Source organism: Grampus griseus, assembly GCF_964374135.1.
Source record: "Grampus griseus genome assembly, chromosome: 15".
NCBI lineage: Eukaryota > Metazoa > Chordata > Mammalia > Artiodactyla > Delphinidae > Grampus > Grampus griseus.
Genome location: NC_139009.1, coordinates 83,998,365 through 84,017,402, shown reverse-complemented (window position 1 = coordinate 84,017,402; position 19,038 = coordinate 83,998,365). Strand labels below are relative to the sequence as shown.

Below are 19,038 nucleotides of genomic sequence, written 5' to 3'. Positions count from 1 at the left end.
GTGAGAAAATGTATGGGTTAGACCAGAAGTGTGGTCCACCACACACCCAGGTCCTGTCTAGGAACAAGGAATAAACAGGAGGAAAACCGTCATTTAGAGACATCATGGCATATTGAATTTTAAAGTCAGCTAACCCTGGGTTCAAACACTATTAGGTATTTGGGAAAGGTATTGAAATTCCAAAGCTTGACTTTTGCATCTGCAAAATGTACCTGGGTGTTGTGAGCCTCTGTAAGGTAAGTGCCCAGCACATAGTAGATGCTCAACAAAACATTAACCCCTGTAGTCATCAGAAGTACCATTTGAAGTTACCAGGTGTAGTGTCCTGTGACATGTTTACATGTTTTTACAAACACCCGCATTCATTCGACTTTGTCCTTCCTCCTGGTTACAAAGAACATACACTGCACCCCAGTGTGGTGTCCATGTATACCCTCTCCCCACAGCAGTCCACACTGTCAGTTCTTCCTGTAACAAAGCTTCTGTTTCATACCTCCACTCCTCAGCTACCCATCACTCTGTGACACAATCAACAAAGTTTCCCCCTGCATGTGTGTGAATGGGGACATCTTCATTTTAAGAAACTACTCTTCCTGGTACTGCACACACTTAACTGTTTTTTTCATTTAATTCCAGAGACGAGGGTAGTAGTAGACTGATGGAGATTTTCTGGAGGAACATAGAGTTCTAGAGTCCCTAAAATTTGACCAGGTGGCCAACCAGCTATGCAGAAAGGCAAATCTAATTGAGACACAGGATTAAGTATTAGGCCTCAAGGACCATTCAAGTCAATAAAGAGCTTTTGTCTGTGACATAGAATCAAAGATACTCGGTGTTCAGTGACTGTCGCTGAGAGTCACTGTTGTTCCCAAGAGCTTGAGCCCAGAATGACATGTGACAATCAAAGGATCCTGCATTAGATTTAGAGGTGAATAAGATGATGATAATCTCACAACTAAGATGACTGTTTTGTTTCAAGGACATAGTATAGGCATGCAAGGGCCACACGGAGACAGATCCATTTCAGGTTTTAAAAATTATGGTACAATATACATGACGTAAATTTTACTATGTTTAAGAGTACAGCTCTGTGCACCAAGTCCATTCATACTGTTGTGCAACCATCACCACCAGAACTGGTTCATCTTCCGCAGCTGAAACTCTGTACCCATGTGAGTCTGGTTTAATAATGGCATGCTTCGTGCATGTAAAAAAAATACAGAGAATGATATAATTAACATATATGCATCTATCTCTCAGCTTCCCCAAATTACAGTTTGTAACATTTGTTTCAGTTCTCCTCCCCCTTCTCCTTTTCTTCTTTTTAAGGAAATGAAACACTTATTGATACAACCAGGCACCCCCATGTGGCCCACCCAGCCCATGTCACTGTCTCCTTCCACCAGGGTCACCACTGCACTCACAATTTCATAACATCTAGGCATATCCATAAGTAATATATAGTACTGTTTTGTACGTTACTGTATTTTTATACGTAACTAGTTTAAATATTGTGTGTATTCTTCTGAAACTTTCCATCAACATGTTTTGAAATTGACCCATGTTAATATATGTGGCTCAAATTCATTCTCTTTAAACTGTGAATAATAGTCGATCTGGGAGATATACCACAGCTTAGATGTTTTCCTATCCATGGGTATATTTAATTTGCTTCCAAGTTTTCTCTCTTACAAACAATGCATCAGTAAGTGCTCTTACACATGTGTCCTTCTGCACATATGTGAATTTCTTCAGGCTACACCTTGGACAGCTACAAGCTCTCCTCCACTGCTGGTGGCACTGCAAACTGGTTAAATCACTGTGGAGAGCGTTTGGCAATAGCCAGCAAAGTGTCCGCTTTGGATAGGACTTTGGGGACCAGTGCTCAGTTCTGATAAATGACTTGTCCAAGGTCACAAATCTGCTAAGTGACGACCCAGAAGACAGATCTGAGGTTCTGTGTTTCTGTAACTTGAAAGTCGGATTCTTCTCATTCACAAGCTTTTCACTTTTTTTTTTTTTGGGAAATTAAGAGACTATTTTTTTATGAGATATCACATTTTATTCTTTCAAATAAGAGTAAAAGGAAATTCACTTGTAATATATAGAATCATTAAAACCATAAACAATTTCATTGAAAACTTTTGCTACTGAGTTGAACAATTTTCAAACTTACAATTAACGCTTGACAAATATGATATTTCATCATATGTTTATATTTTTGAATATACTGTTTAAGGGAATTCTATTAAAACATATCTTAATATATCTTTGAAACCAAGCGTTATTTAACCAATATCTGTACTTATTTTCTTTTGGATTTGGGCCAAGTTTACGTATGCTATTTTTAAAATTAGTATAGTTTTCTTACTCTAAATATTTTGGTGACCTATGACTTTTTTTTTTAATTGAGGTATACTTGCTTTACAGCCACTATGGAAGACCGTACGGAGGTTCCCTAAAAATCTAAAAATAGAATTACCGTATGACCCAGCAATCGACTACTGGGCATATACCCTGAGAAAACCATAGTTCAAAAAGACACATGGACCCCAATGTTCATTGCAGCACTATTTACAATAGCCAGGACACAGAAGCAACCTAAATGCCCATCGACAGATGAATGGATAAAGAGGATGTGGTGCAAAGGAATATTACTCAGCCATAAAAAAGGAATGAAATTGGGTCTTTTGTGGAGAGGTGGATGGACCTAGAGACTGTCATACAGAGTGAAGTAAGTCAGAGAAAAACAAATATCATATATTAATGCATATATGTGGAATCTAGAAAAATGGTACAGATGAACTTATTTGCAAAGCAGAAATAGAGACACAGATGTAGAGAACAAACATATGGACACTAATGGGGGAAGTGGGGGTGGGATAAGTTGGGAGATTGGGATGGACATGTATACACTAATATGTATAAAACAGACTACTGATGAGAACCTACTGTGTAGCACAGGAAACTCTACTCAGTGCTCTGTGGTGACCTACATGGGAAGGAAATCCAAAAAAGAGGGGATATATGTATACATATAGCTGATTCACTGTTTCTCTTAAGAGCTCTCTCCCATTAAAGCCTGTTCCAGTCCATGTCAGGATGACCCCAAATGCCTCCCACGGCCCTTTCCTCCAGCCCTTCCATCTCCTTTCTTTCCCTGACACTGATTCACAGGTGTGTAGGGTCAGAGTTGGGTGAACAGAGGCGAGGGGATGCCTCTAGCATCGTGCCTCATGGGGTGATTCTGGGAAGAGCACTGAATTAAGGGACCTAACTCTGCTCATGGAGTGTCGACCTCGTCACCTAAAACCTTCCGTCTTCCTCATCTAAAAATCTGTGAAAAAGGAACCCAAGCAGATTTTTTTTTCTCTTGTCCCTGATTTTCAAGACTGAGGAGAGAATGTGCTTAATTCCCCATAATCTAAGAGCAGACAGCTCGGCCGCAGGCCCACTGAGAGGGAGGGATGCTGCAGAGGGGCTGGCCCGAGTCCTGCTCAGCAGTGCACACACCCCACCCCGAGGAACAACCACCCCGCGTCCGGAGAGAAGTCATGGGCCACCTCTGCTATGAGTATTTGGTTCACGCAAAGAGACTATTTCTTCTCTACTCTCCTGGTGGGGGAAGCCCAAGAGAATTGCTCCTAAACCTTAAGAGTGCTAGCAAGAAAGAGGGACGGGATCGCAACTCCTGCTGTGTGTCCGCTTCGCTGGTAGATTGACTGAAGGGCCCCTGTGCTTCTGAGCTAGATAAAAGTTGACTTGAGAAGAGCTGGCTTGGTGGGCACTACCAGGTGCGGCAGGCCAGGGATGCCCACTCCCACCTGTGCCCACAGCACCAGGGGTTCTGGCTTCCAAGCAGTTGGAAAGATGGATCCCGCGCGTGCGGGACCATGGCAGGTTGCTGAGCCGGGAGCACAAACACCGAGGTATGTGGTGTGAGGGCCCACACTGCTTGCTGGGCCTGGAAGGACAGCCAGGTGTGAGCTCCTTGTAGGTAAGACATGAAGTTCACCATCCATCCACCTCAGTCCCGTGGGCAACGAGCTAGGACAGCCACTGAGATGCCCCAGGGAGGGGGCTGCCACCTTGTACAGTCAAGGATACAGGCTTCTATCTTTTCCATCTCACTGCTCCAACTGAGGTAAGAGAGAGAGAGCAAGAGGAGGGGGGCATGACCTACACCCACCGTCAATCCGACCACTAGAGGCTCAGCTCCCATCGCCTCCTAGCGGCAGAGAGGAGCAGAAAGGCTCTGTCTCAAATGATGACGTAATCTGGACTAGAGCTGCATCCTCTAGACCCCAAATGACACTTCAAAGCACCAAAAGTGACTACGAAGCTATCAAATCCTGCCAAGTGCTCATTAAGGGAGCTGATGGGGAAGGGGGCTCAGCATTGGCGGGTGCGGGACGACCACATTAGTACCACAGTCATGTAGCTCAGTTACCTGGGGTCTTCCACCTGCTACCAGTCTTAGGGAGTGGTTGGGATGATGGAGTGAGATTTCATGTTGCACTTTTCCATCCTTGATGGGCCATCTCTAGAAGAATCACCAGCGAAACACTTACCCATCCAACCGTACCAGAAGCTAAGGCTGTGAGTTGTGTCTCTAGCGGACGTTTCTTGTGTTTCTGAGGCAAGGAGGAGGAATGTAGAATCAGCTAGCCAGTCTGTCCTCCCCCCGTATTTTATTAGCATAGATTTTTATTGCTTTGTGTCAAATCAACGTTACAGTTCTTTACAGGAACCCTTAGAAATTGAAGAAAAAAATGCCAGGTCGCCCCCTGCAGGACACTTGGAGCAATCGCGGGTGCCACGTGGGCCGCTGCTTCAGCACCAGCTTTAAGCTGTCTGCAGGGGTTTTCACAGTCCGTTCTTGTCCTTGGGAGCACACAGATAGCCACCTCCCAGGGGAGTCGGTGGCGTTCCCAAGAGGGGCTGCGCCACAGCGACCCGCCAGCCGTGATTGGGGGCGGGGCTGGGGGGCTGGGGGTTGCCCTGGGGCAGAGGAGGGGACAGCAGCCCTGAGGACAAGCCATTCTTCAGATTCTCTGTCATCAGCAAGGCTGAATCTTCCCCCCTCCCGCAGCTACCGCCACCCTCCCCAAACTCGGGACAATTTCCCCGAGTACTAAGGGAAAACCACTTTAAATGATTTATTCTCCATTCTCCGAAACGGACATGTCTGGTGGAGGGTTTAGTCTTAGGTTTAATTTAAACCAACCAGCTTGGCAGACGCCACAGCCCTGTTCAAGGATCCCAGTGGCTTCTGGCCGCAGCTCTTTCCCACGCGGACGCCTGATGGCCGTGGGGAGCCGGACCATGGGGAACGGGGATGCTCAATGGAAAACAGCTGGGTCCCCGCAGCCTCTTCATTTAGCCAGGTAACATCCAGGCCAGCCATGTCCCCTTGTGACCTTTGTTGCATTTAAAATATTACAGATGATACAGATAGCTAGCGATACAGATAAGATATACGATCTCCAATCAGTTAACTTTCTCCCCCATGATTTTTTCTTCTCTCCCTCTGCTCTGCACCCCCCTGCACCCTCTGCCCATCTCCCCTCCTTTTAAAAAAATATTTATTTATTTATTATTTATTTATTTATGGCATGCGGGATCTTTAGCTGTGACATGCGGCCTTCTTAGTTGTGTTATGCATGCGGGAAGGGATCTAGTTCCCGGACCCCCGCATTGGGAGGGCGGAGTCTTACCCACTGGACCACCAGGAAAGTCCCTCCTCTCCCCTTCTTGTTGTTACCTCACCTGTCCACTAGCTTGCACAGACCATCAGGGCACAGACCGGGCTGTTTTGTTCATCTTTGTATCTACGTAGGAGGCCCATTGGCTGAATGAACACATGGTAGAAGATGACAATAAGACCACAAAAGTCCTGTTTGGGACACGTGTTGGAGCACAGTACCTCTGACAAACGACCTCCCAGGGCTCTTTCCTGGTCTCTTGAGTGTCTACAGACTGGACTCTCGCCGTTGGTGTGGAAGGTGAAGGCTGGAGCAGGGGTGTGTGTGTGTGTGTGTGTGTGTGTGTGTGTGTGTGCGTGAAAGATGGGGCTTCTAGGAACACAGGCAAAGCACATCTTCCGGGTTCCCTGGCCACACCCTGAGAGGCGGGGCAAGCACAGCCCTGGGAGGGGCTCCCGCCCAGTGTTGGGCTGCTCACCTGTTCCCGGCTTCCCCGGGAGCCACACTGGGCAAAATTTCCTAAGGGAGACCAGCACTGCAGCAGTGCAACGGAAATCTGGCACAGTCTCAGATTATAGATACAAAGAACATCAGGCCAAAAGTAAATATCCCTGCGTCCCACGTTCCCGTTGCTCATTCATCCGCCGATCTGCCGGCACCATGCTGTGCTGGAGGCCCTTGACTCCCCCGGAGGCAATGGCTGTGTCCCCGGGCGCACACATGGCCGCTGTCAGAGTCAAGGGATGTGGGTGCTTTATCTTTACCCCGAATGAGACGGACAGAGCCTGCCTCTCATTCAGTTAGTCATTTGTGGGGATTTTCCAAGCTGACTGATGTTACTTGAAACCGAAAAGGGGGAAAACTGAGAAGGGAATGGTTTTTCAAGCACAAAGCCTAGGAGTACATATCCTGCGATTGTGCACCCACCCCTCCCCCAATAAAGGATTTGGTTTTGTTGATTTATTCCAACAAGCAGATATTAATACTTACACACAAAACCTGCAGCCTTCTCAAGGGCCCAAGCATCTCTTCTCAAGAATGTCTGTGCCCTATCAACTATGCTGTGGGAAATGAACTCAGAGAGGGTGACATCGAAGCAGGGCAGGGACATCCTGAAAGCCCAAGCCTCCTGTTAGTTTTAGGGGCTCTGCCTCATAGGGGAGCAGCTCACCACTGCACCCTATCTGACCGAACTCTGTCCTCTTCCCCATGGGGCCCTAAAACCAAAGACCCCAAAGACATTGGCCTCTCTCACCTGGGGTGGGGTGGGAAAGGAGAAAACACAGTCGGGTTGTGACTTGCTGTTGTGGCAGTAACTTACGCTACCAGAGTGGGTAGCGGTAGCGGCAGCCTAGATGCCACTCCCCTTCGTTTGGAGCCCCGGGCCTCTCCTCAACCCAATACTATGGCTCCTCAAGGTTTAGGATGCAGCCAATTGGATGGGGCAGCAACAGAACCCAAACCTGCAGGAGTGGCCCCACCTCCACGACAAAGTCCTGCTTGAGACCACACCCTCCAGGGCCACCAGCAGCACAGCACGCTGGATCCCACAGGTGCCCGCTCCAGGGAGACGGGCCTGGGAATTGCACAGCTGCACCCCAGCACCGAGAAGTGTGTGACTGCATCCTTCAAGACCCCAAACATCCCACCCCATGCATCTTGTTGATCATCTCTTTTGAAACATGCAAAAACATATGAAACAAGAAATTTCCCATTGTTATGACCAAAATAGGAACTCAAACATGAGCCTGAAATTCTTCACTGGGACACCTTAGAATAAATACTTAACTCTCTGGCATCTTCAACCAACGCATGGTATGAGTCACAACCACAAACTTTCTGGAGGGGAATTTGGAAGGATGTTTCCGATGTCTTAACCTAGAAATTCTATTTCTAGTCATCATTCAAGGCAAATCATCAGACGAATGCACCACATTTGCAAAAGTAACCAATTGGAAACAACCTAAACATCCTTAAATCAAGGATTAGTTTAAAAATGATAATACATCTATCCAGGGGAATGCTATGCAACCATTAAAAATGGTGTGTGGGGACCATAGTTAATAATCCTGTGTTGTACATTTGAAAGTCGCTAAGAAAGTAGATCTTAAAAGTTCTCATGACAAGAAAAAAAATGGTAACTATGTATGTCGAGGGATGTTAACCAGACTTACTGTGATGATCATTTCACAATATATACAAATATTATATCATTATGTCATACTCCTGAAACTAGCATAATGCTACATGTCAATTATATTTCAACAAAAAAGGATGTAGCTTTATTTTACTGGCTTGTAATTATGTCCATGATATGTTATCATGCTGATATATTCATATTTTATTGGGGAACAATTAGATATGTATTGCAAGATCAAACCCATGTAAATAGCCATATATACACCAAAATGCTAATAAATATTGTTTTTAAAATAATTTCATGTTTTTATGAATTTTTCCAATGAGCAAATAATCAGGAAAAGAAGAAGCTGATTATATTTTGAAAACAAAGGACAACCAAATGCCTTTTTCCCTAGCTAGAAAAGAAAAATGTGTTTCTTTTTTCATAGGCAAATTTGCTCAAGTGTCTGAGAGTTAGTTGTTTTTCTAAAAATCTTTTTAACTACTTTAACGTTCAAGCTTACTTTGGAGAAGATTTCATACGTATCCAAAAATAGAGAAAATAATACGATGGGCCCCCATGAGCCTCATTCATGGCCATCTTGTTTCCTCCATTCTCTAAAGGGCTCCTCCTCTCCCTACACTGAATTATTTTGAGGCAAATCTCAGACATCTTAGTATTTCATCCATAAATGCTTCACTATATCACATCTAAAACACAAGGACTCTTTTGGAAACTTAACAATGCTACTGTTATCACACCAAAAAATTTAATGGTAATGTTACAGTATCATGAAACACTTAGTGATACTTTTCCTAGGGCATTTCTTACAACTGCATTACCCCTGGGTGATCTCCTCCATCCTTAATTAATTCATTTTTAAAGTGGAGAAAATATAGGATCATTGAGAGTAATAAATGAGAGAGTATATTAAAGAGGTTAGCATAGAGTCTGGCACATTGTAACTGTCCTAAACTAGTAGCAACGGGTGATTTGCGATGTTTTCCACTTTCTCATTCACTAGGCATTTGCACGAATTAGCCCTTATTTTGTGAATTTCCTGTTCATATCCTTTGGCCTTTTTTCTAGGGGGCATTAAGAATGGCAACCTTTGTCCTTCATATGCTTGCTCACATTCTTTTTCAGTTTATTCTACACTTTTCTACTTTACTTGTGATTATGTAGTAAAATGTGTCCTTCCTTTCCTTTGGATCCAACCTAACATACATCTATATTTTTTCAGTGTTTTGTGGTTTCGTGTCTTTTTAATTTGGTTCATATAAACTTTGAGAATCACTCATCAAATGAGCCCTGTAATCTATACTTTCACTAAAAAAGCAAAAATATAATCACTCTCTGAATTCATGAGCTTATATATTTTTTGGTAGAATCAGGTTTTTCTTAAGGTGGAACTACTCTAAATATGTACTCAGTGATATAAGGTAATCTTGGGTTTACCATATTCACAGGAATACCAACTAGCCGTTTTGTCTAGGGCTTGAAGTGCTTTCCACATATTGCATTTAATACGTACCATCCTCTTATCAAGGAAGTATTATTCTCATCTGGATTCTAGGGATGGAACACTGGGCTAACGGAACAGAGAGATTAGCTACCTTGAGCCCAGGTTATCTGCCTCCCAAGCCCCTCGAACACCAGACTATGCCTCCTTCCTCACCTGCAAAGTGAGGAAGGTCCTTAGGGGGCCACCTCACAGAGCTGACGATGAGTCAATAAGTATAAAGCATACAGAAGAGTGTCTGAAATGCTGTGAGCGCTTCATAAATGTTACCCTTCATCTTCGGCATGATTACTGTAGTAACAAAAATAATAAGTGCAAACGAATAGAGTATAAATACTATTAATTATTACAATATAATAATAATAAAAGTCAATGTTCACTGAGGTATTGCTAGGCACCAAGAAGCATTTTACTTGCTGGTTATCCTACAAGGTAGGTACTTTTATTATCCCCTCTTTACAGAGGAAGAAACTGAGGCACAGGGTTTGTGACTTGCCTGAGAAGCTAAGAAGTCACCAGTTTAGCAAATGCACTCAGTTAGTAGGTGGTGGAGCTGTGACTGGAATCCAGGCAGGCTGATGGCAGGGCTACCTTTCTGGAACCACCACCTTAGATCCCTGCCTTGTGGGAGTATAATCAGGACCTCTCGTTCCCCGTCACAACTTGTGGACAGATGGCTACAGTCTTGGAAGCCCAAGGATTAGGAACACAGTGACAGATTTAGAAAATGGCACTCTCTCAACGTTTGCCACAGCCTAAAAAGAAGAAGGAGACTCTTGGCCTTAAGGTGGAGACGCCGACAGGCTGCACGCGAGCGCCAGCGAAGAAGAGGATGCGTTCTCGGCCCAGCGATGCAGCCCCTGGCCCAGGGGGTTCCGCGCCGAGGGATGGAGAGCAGCGTCTCGGCCACCAGCAGAGGGCGCAGTGGCGCCGTGGGGAGGACCCACGTGTCGTCTGATGTCTCCAAGTCGGGGGGGGGGGGGTGAACCTCGCTTTTCCTGGGTCTCAAGAGAGGAAATGCTTTTCTCTTTCCCAAGGTTCTTCACCCACGGGGCGACTTTCTTTTCCTCTCGATGTCATCCTGTTACACAGGCAGGAAGTTCTGTTCACTTGGCTGTTGGGAAGACTTCTCCTGCCCTGCGGTCACAAAACAACAAATAAAACGAGTTGACCCAGAAGTTAGGCAATCAAAGAAGAGCCGAAATCGCTACTCGATAAAGCCTGTCGATTGAAGAAAGCGGACTATCATTCCTGCGTGGTGACCCGCAGGCTGGGAAGCTGGATCTGTGTTTGTCTAATTACTTTGGAAACACGTAAGTGGGTCATTAAACAATCGAGGGACTGGGCTCCACATTTCGAAAAAATTGAGCAAAACTAAACAGAATAGAATAGAACCAATAATAGAACAGAAAATTTTTTCATTCTTTTGTGTGCGTGCGTGTGTTTACTGGGTTGCAATGTAAAACATATCTAATTCTGTAGTTCGCAGTTTAAAAAATGTGAAAGCTGCTGGTAGATGATGCAAGTCCTTCAGCCAAATCCTGGGAATCCAGGCTCTGCAGCCCTGGTCTGTCTTGCACGTGGCTTGGTCTGGGTAGCTGGCCATGTTTGATAGATATTTTGAAAAATCATCCAGCCCCTGCCCAAGCCTCAGTCCTTATTAATGTTTTTATTTTCCAGAAAGACGCTAAGGGGAGTGACGGCAGAGATGGTGGTGTTTGGGGGGAGGGCGAGTAAATCCCGCTGATACAGCACTAAAAACAGAGGGAAATGGGGGGAAATGGGGGTCAGAGGGCCCGCGGGAACCACAGCACCATCACCATATGAATCTTCCATCCCCAGGGTTTTCCAGGTAAGTTCAGGGACAACATGAATAAATCAATAAAACAGTAGATCCCAGTGATGCAGATTAAGAAATAATACATCCACTGAGTAAGGGGGAACATTTTTTCTTTTGCACATTATCCTCACATTTTTCTATAACTGTAACCACACTTTGGGTTTTGCCAGTTTTTCAGTTGACACCAGCGCCAAGGTATAAATACTTAAATGGTGACCAGCTGGTTACTTAGATGTAATAGAAACAGGTTTTAATTTTCTCAATGGATAAAAAAGAACTTTGATCACTTTCATGAGTGCTCAACAAATACAACTATTATGTATATTTCAAAATTGAGAATGAAATTTTCTTCCTGGTCTGCTGACATTTGCAACAGTTATAGCTTATTATTTCACTGTGGACGCAGAGGGGAAGGGGCACAGGCACAGGCTTCCTGCCCACCGAGACCCCAGGCTCTCACCCCATCCAGCTCTCCTCTGTGGCTGAGTCCAGCTGGGTCTCCAGAATCCCACCCCCAGCCCCTCCTGCAGCAGGAAATTGGAAGCAGGCAGAGAAGATGAGACAGACCGAAACACAGCATGACCCATCCAGCGAAACACTTTAGTGCCGCCTGTTTCAGCCGGTGTGAGTGCACTCTTAACCCCCTTGGCCCCATTTTGGGCCTGAAATCCGAAAAGATGCACTTACGTGTCTTCTGAGGGGGGTGGGAGATGGGGGCTGGGCAGCCTCCTGATAAAGACAAGAAAACCTCCACCCTGTGGTCCAATCATCTGATGGTGTCTCCCGGTGGATTCCCTTTTCTCTTGCTCTCCCTTCTCCTTCGGTAAAAGCTTTTTGGTCCTTGCAGATAAGTGTCAGCTCTGCTCCTAAGAATGGTTAGGCCAGAGCATCAAGGGTGAGCAGTGGCCACTGTCATTAACAAGAGAGCCTCTGACAAAGACCGCTTAGAATGCAAACCCTTCCCCAGCAGTCAAGAGAGGCAGGAAAAACAAAACAGCTGCTTGTCATATTAAAGCAGCTTGCTTACACCCTGCCAAAGTAGAAAAGAGCTAATTTTTGTGTTTTGTCAGAGTTTGAGTCAATGGTTGACCCAAACCAACAGATTATCTAGGAAAAAATAGACACATTACTGAAAAACCTACCTGAATGGATTGGTTTTGTGCCGGCAAACATGCAGATTATGGGTTCCGCACTTCCCTTTACCACTCACAGGCAGGCATTGTGTTGGCTTTCTCGATTTTGTGGATTTGAGTTAAAAAATAGTAATACCAATAAAAGAGCCTTTGGGGAGAGGTGACTCAGGACAAGACCCAGGGCTACAAGGTCTGCTTTCCCCTTCCTCTCAGAGGAGGAAGAGGACGGGACAAGGGTTCAGTTTCACTACGACAACGTCAGCATCCCTTAGAAGCTGCCTGGGTTCGGCAAGAGAGAAGGGACGGACGCACTCAGAGTTTCCCTCCTTGAAGGGCTCCAGAAGAATTCCTGTTGAGATCTGTGGCTTCCAGCAGTTCAGGCCCAATGTCCTGCCGCTCTGAGAGCCCGGGTCACCACCCGACCCAGCCCGTCACTTATTCCAGATGTTGTGGCTTTGTCGTCTATAGAATAGTCTCTAAAAAAGGAAACCAGGGAGGAATTATCCACTTTCTTAACTTTCCAGACACAGCCCTGGATGAATCAACCACACAAATGAGTGTTGGAGCAAAGTTTATAAACATGAAGCAGGATGGAGAGCTGAGGAAAGGTCAGCGGCCTGGGACACAGCAGGAAGCCTGGTGAGTCAGTGTGCGGCGGGGCATGGGGGATGGCAGGAGGCACGAAGGGACAGCGGCTCCGCTGCCCACCCCCCCATTAGTCAGACAGTGCCTCGTGGAACCACAGAGCGTGCCAAGCACTTACACGTGTGTATCTGCATCTCAGTCTTTTGGGAAAAGACCAGCCCTTCCTGGACCCTTTAAATGATGTGACTCAGCCTTCACCCTGCCCTTTCTCATGGGCAGACTCACGGCGTTTGAGGTGGGAGACCAAAGGAAGTGGGTTTTGTGGCCAGCTCAGTCATTACAGGAAGGTGAACCAAAAGGTAATGAGGGGCACAGCACCTGTATTTCACCTTCACTCTGACCTATTCACCTCTCACTGTAACCGAGCAGGACCCCATGGGGCCGTCCCAGGACAGACCTCCCCCGCCATCATATCCTCCGCCGTAGCTCCTCTCTGAAGTACCCAGGTAACAGTATCTGAGGCACATTTCCTCAGTTGTTGTTACAGATGTAAAAAACCTCCCCCTCTCCAACAAATGGAAGATGTGAACCGATGACCGTGAGCACATAGCCCCAGGCCTCCTGGAGCCTAAGGACTGATAATGTTTTGTTCTGTTTTGTTTTTAAATATTTATTTATTTGGACGTTCAGGGTCTTAGTTGCGGCATGTGGATCTAGTTCCCTGATCAGGGATCGAACCTGGCCCCCCTGCATTGGGAGCACGGAGTCTTAACCACTGGACCACCGGGGAAGTCCCAAGACTGATAGTGTTAACCCCTGTGACACCACCCTGCTACCTTACCATCAGCTAATCAGAGAATTGTGCACAAGCTGATCACAGCCCCTGCCACACCCCTCCCTCACCTGGCTTTTCAAAGTGCTTCGGGAGACTCAAGACGGAGGAGCTGTACGTATACGTATAGCTGACTCACTTTGTTAGACAGCAGAAACTAACACAACCTTGTAAAGCAATTATACTCCAATAAAGGTGTTAAAATAAAGAACACCAATCCCATCCATGAGGGCTCCTCGCTCAAGACCTAATCACCTCCCAAGGCCTCACCTCCTAAAGCATGACGTTGGGTGTTAGGATTCCAACATATGAATTTTGCAGACAGGAACGTTCTCACCACAGCAGCCACCTTTGAATGCTGTTGTTGTCAACCACAGAATAAGAGAGTTGGACTATATCTAAGCTCCAACAGTTTGGGTCTTTGAAAGTAATGATAAGAGTTTACAGCTCAATTTTAGTGTCAGAAATCTTTGTGACTTGCTAAATCATAAACTGACCTGTGATGAGAGTGTGCTGGCTAACTGAAAGACGGCTTTTGTTTGCTTGGATTAGAAGTACATCCTCTTGGTGTGGTAACTGCATCTATCATGTGTGGCTCAGAATTCTGGCTGGCGTAGGCCAGCTGGGAAACTAAGTGAGTAATTACTTATTTTGGTCTGACAGGTAGAGTCTTTCAAAGCATGGGGCCCACCAGCAGGGTGATTCACGGGCAATCTCAGTGGCACCAGAGTTGGTCCCCACAGGGGACCCCAAAGTTGCTTCCAGTGCCAAGGTGCTCAGACTGCGGGGTCACAGGTATTTATTTGCATTTGAGGAGTGAGGGGCTCAGAGACACAGCAAATATTCCCTGAGGACAAGGGCCTTGCACAACTGGTCAGGCATGAAGAGTGAGGGCCATTACCTTTGCCAGCCCTACCCAAGCCCACACTGCCCTCCTGTATCCTGGCTACCCAGCCCCACCAGGGCCACACCACATGCCAAACCACCTGACATCTGAACTGTCGCTCTACAACCCTCCACGTCCCATCCCCAGGGGCTCAAACGCTAATGCTCCAGGCTCATCAGTGTTCAAGAGTGTTCAGCGCCAGTCAGTGAACGAGGGCTTCGGGAGAGGTAATGTCTTTCCCTAAAGAAGTAGCTCTGACCAAAATGAGCAAATAAACACAGTCCTTTCCACGAGTACCAACCGTAAGCCTCAAGCGAATGGCCCAAATGCAATGCATCCTAATTTAAGTGTGAGCCACCACATGACAACCAACTCTCCATCACGGGGTGATGAACCCCACGTTGGCCTCCCGCTTGCTGTCCATGAGGTCGAAGGGCGTGTGCTTTAGCAGCTGGACGGGAGGAGAAGGTGGCCACCTTTTGGGTGGCATGTGATACCTCACTTTTTTCCAGAACTTGGTCTTTGCACACTGTGACTGCTCTGTGAAGTCCCCACTCCACTGGATGGCCCCATGCTTCTGTTTGATGTACTGAATGGACTCTGGCAAGGTTGTATAGTCCTTGACCTTCTCCAGTTCAATCAGAATGACCTTTATCCCATCCTGGATGAGAACATTGTAGACTGCGATTTGTTCTTCTGACATGTTCCTTAATAGGTCAAGGCTCAGCGCTTCGGGAACTATGATGATGATCAGTCTTCTGCACAGCTTAATATTTTCATCAGTGACATCGACCACAGCTGGAAATAAAGAAAGAAGATGCAGGACATCTCATGATGAAAAGAGCCACAGACCATGCACTACTCAGAACAAGGATCTTATCATGTCTAACTTTGTATCTCCAAACTCAGCTAAAGGTTTGGTATATATTAGAGGATAAATACTTTTTAAAAAGCAACAGACTTTTAAAGGATAGGACACATGTAGTTAGCTCAAATGTTGTACTAATCTTTATTTGTGTTTTCCTCTTGTGCTTCATAGCTATTTAAATGACCAGGGCTTAAAAGACTAACTTGAAACCACGTAACATATCCTAATGATTTCTTGGGAAGGGGAGGGGAAAGTTCTTGAAATATCCAACTACGGATAAAACTTGGTCTTTTTTCAAAACAAAGGCCAAGTTTTATATCCTCCTTATGCTTAGGATATAAGAATAGACTGTAACCACCCCAAGAGCACTTCTTTCTTCTCTTTGGTTTATTTTAATATTTCTAGTGCCTACAACATTACCTGGCACATAGCAGATGCTCAATAAATATTTGTTGAAGAAGTGAATGAATGAATAAATATTGATACGCTTATGAAATGAGAGCTCTTCTGCAGGTTTATAACAAGCACTGGATCACATTTTCATTTCTTCATGGAGGATGATTTCATAACTTGAAAAGATGTGATAAGCTATGGATAGGAGCAGCCTACAAATCCAAAGTTCTTAGAAACCTTTTAAAATGACCCAGAACAGGCCACTAGGTAGTAATCTTGGTATCCTGGTGATATTTCAAATATCAGCTGTTTACTGTATCACCGTCTAAGAAAGAGAAGGTATAGGATAAGAGGGATGTTTTCATCTGTTGAGTATCTGATATGTGCTAAGCTCCATACTGGTCCCTACTCAGGTTTTACCTCATTTAATTCTCTCAACTGAGTCAGGGAAGCATTCTCAACCCCATTTGACAGATGGGACAACTGAGGTTCAGTGATGTTAACTGCATTTCCCAAAGCTACTCTCCTATTAAAAAGGGGAAATAAATAACTTCTATTTTATTTAGGTAGGGCAGGGCTGGAGAGAGTTGAAGTTTGTAAAACCAGCCTTAAACATGAGCTCTTTTACAAATTCAACTTGACAGAAAATACTCAGCGGTTAGTCTCAAGGGTGTGACAGCAAATGACCAGTTGTCCCTTTTTCGTCTCTTGGCCAAGGCTGTGTATGTCATCATCCAGCGGTTCATACAAATGGGTCAACCACCTCCTTACCCAAAGTGAAAGTCACATGATTTCAACCAGGAATCCCCGTTATCCTGTTGTAGGGATGAGCCTAATGAGAGAAGAGAGCCTGGTCTTACCTCCTCAGCTCTGGGGCTGTGGGCAGGGGAGTGAAAGGCTCCCTGTGGTTCTGTGGGAAAGGCAAGCATAGCTCCTTCTGTCTGTAAAGTCAAAAACAGAGAGGTTCCTTTCCTTTTTTTTTTGGCTGCATTGCAGCATGCGGGATATTAGTTCCCCGACCAGGGATCAAACCTGTGCCCTCTGCCGTGGAAGCACGTAGTCCTAACCACTGGACCAGCAGGGAATTTCAGTTCCTTTCTATTTTATTCATTTCTTATTTTTATACCTCATTTAAAACATACCTTGTCCAGGAAAGTCATCCCTGCCAAATATAAATAACTTGTATCCACACTGCCTCTCCAGCACCTCAGGGAGAATCTTCAGCACCAGAGTGTCCACATCATGGCTGTGGCTTTCTCTTTGAGGCTTGGGGTACAAGACATATGCATCATACAGCTTCCCATCTGAAAAGGAAATGGGACAAGCTCGTGAAATTATTCCTACCAAATTATGTGCACAAAGTGAACATCTGAGTTGCTATCATGGTGTCTTTTTCCTTGGGTTCAATGACTTCCGGGTGCCTCGTTGGCTGACTCATTGCCAAGCACTGCATCTCATTCTTTCAACACTTTAAATTTTCACTCCAATCTCTTCTTTCAGGCATGGTTGTTTGAGGATAAGTTGAATGTAATTCATCTTTGTTTCTCTAGAGGTAAGGTGTCTTTTTCCCCTGGCTTCATTCAGAATTTTTTATTCTGTAGTTTGAAAATGATATGCCTAGGTGTAGTTTCGTTTGTTTGTCTTTGGTATTTATCCTAATTGGAGTGCTCTGAGCTTCCTGGATCTGTGGTTTGGTATCTGACATGAATTTGGAGAAATTCTCAGTAATTAGTGTTTGAAATATTTCTGTTCCTCTCTTTCTTCTCCTACTGGTATTCCCATTACATGTATGTTACACTCTTTGTAGTTGTCTCACAGTCATTGGATATTTTGTTCTGTTTTTTTATTTTTTCCGGTCTTTGCTTTTCAGTTTTGGAGGTTTCTACTGAGGTATCCTCAAGCCCAGAGATTCTTTTCTTAGCAGTGTCTGGTCTAGTAATAAGCCCATCAGAAGCATTCTTCATTTTTGTTTGTTTTCTGCTAGCATTTCTTTTTGGTTATTTCTTACTATTCCCATCTGTTTACATTGCCCGTCTGTTCTTGCATGCTGTCTACTTTATCCTTTAGAGTCCTAAGCATAGTAATCATAGTTGTTTTAAATTCACAGTATGATAATTCCAACATCCCCACCATATCTAGTTCTAATGCTTGCTCTGTCTCTTCAAATTGTGGGGGGGGGGGTTTGTCCTCTAATAGGCCTTATAGTTTTTCTTGATAGCTGGATGTGATCTACCAGGTAAAAGGAATTGCTCTAAGTAGGTCTTTAGCAACATGTGGTGAGGAATGGAAAGAGGGGAAGTATTCTCTAGTCCTATGATTAGATCTCAGTCTTTTAGTGAGCCTATGCCTCTGGACTATGAAATTCACAAATGTTTCTCAGTGTTTTCTCCGCCCTTAGGTTGGGCAGGATGGCTAGAGAGGGCTGGAGTTTGTTATTTCCCTTTGCTCAGGCCAGTCAGGCCCCTGATAAAACCCCAGCAGGTTAGGCTCTCATTAACTAGTGTATCCCGAGGGCAGTCCTTGTTAAGAACAGAATGCTCTGGTGTCTTTTCCCCTCTCCCTCTCCCCTTTCCCCTCTCCCTGCTGGAAACACATAAAGGAATTTTTCTCTGATATTTACCATCAGAGCTTGGTCAGGCTCCTGGAAGTAAAACTCACGAAAGTGTGAGGGCCCCTTTATGATTGGGTCCCTGAAGAGGGTTCCCAGACCCAATTGCAATATGTGTGTGTGGAGGTTTCCCCACACCAACAAGCAATTCTTGGATGCCAGCAGGGTGTCTAAGAATTCAACTCCATTCTGACACTTTCTACCCAGAGATAGAATCAGATTGCACAGGGAAAGGGCTCAGTCCCACAAGATCACATTCCACTTCAGACGCCCAGTTGTTACCTGTGCTTCTGACCAAGGCGCTCCAAACTGGAGGTTCCAACGACTCCCCCCGACCCACCCCAATGTAAGCAGCTCCTTGAAGGAAGCAGCTCTTTGCAGGAGGCCCTTTTGTCCTGTCGCTCTAGCAAAGCTATATTTTAACTTAACCTTTACGCCAGGTGCCTCCATGCTTAACTAACCTCTGGCCAAAGCACACCTTTCGACTCTTTTGATCACACAAGGCCTCGCCTAACCTGTTGATTCTTTTCTTAGAAGTAGAAAT

The 19,038-nt window shown here is 45.2% G+C and overlaps 1 protein-coding gene across 1 annotated transcript in view; it reads right to left on the bottom strand.

Moving 5' to 3' along the window:
* Positions 1–13,604: 13,604 nt before the first annotated feature.
* Positions 13,605–19,038, bottom strand: part of IL1RL2 (interleukin 1 receptor like 2) — a gene marked incomplete at its 5' end in the record, with an annotated part of 49,657 nt that continues 44,223 nt past the window's right edge. Inside the window, 2 exons of the mRNA XM_082672784.1 lie at positions 13,605–15,423; positions 17,029–17,190. Coding sequence (XP_082528910.1) covers positions 15,005–15,423; positions 17,029–17,190 — 581 coding nt within the window. The 3' untranslated portion in view covers positions 13,605–15,004. The remainder of the gene's footprint in view (positions 15,424–17,028; positions 17,191–19,038) is intronic.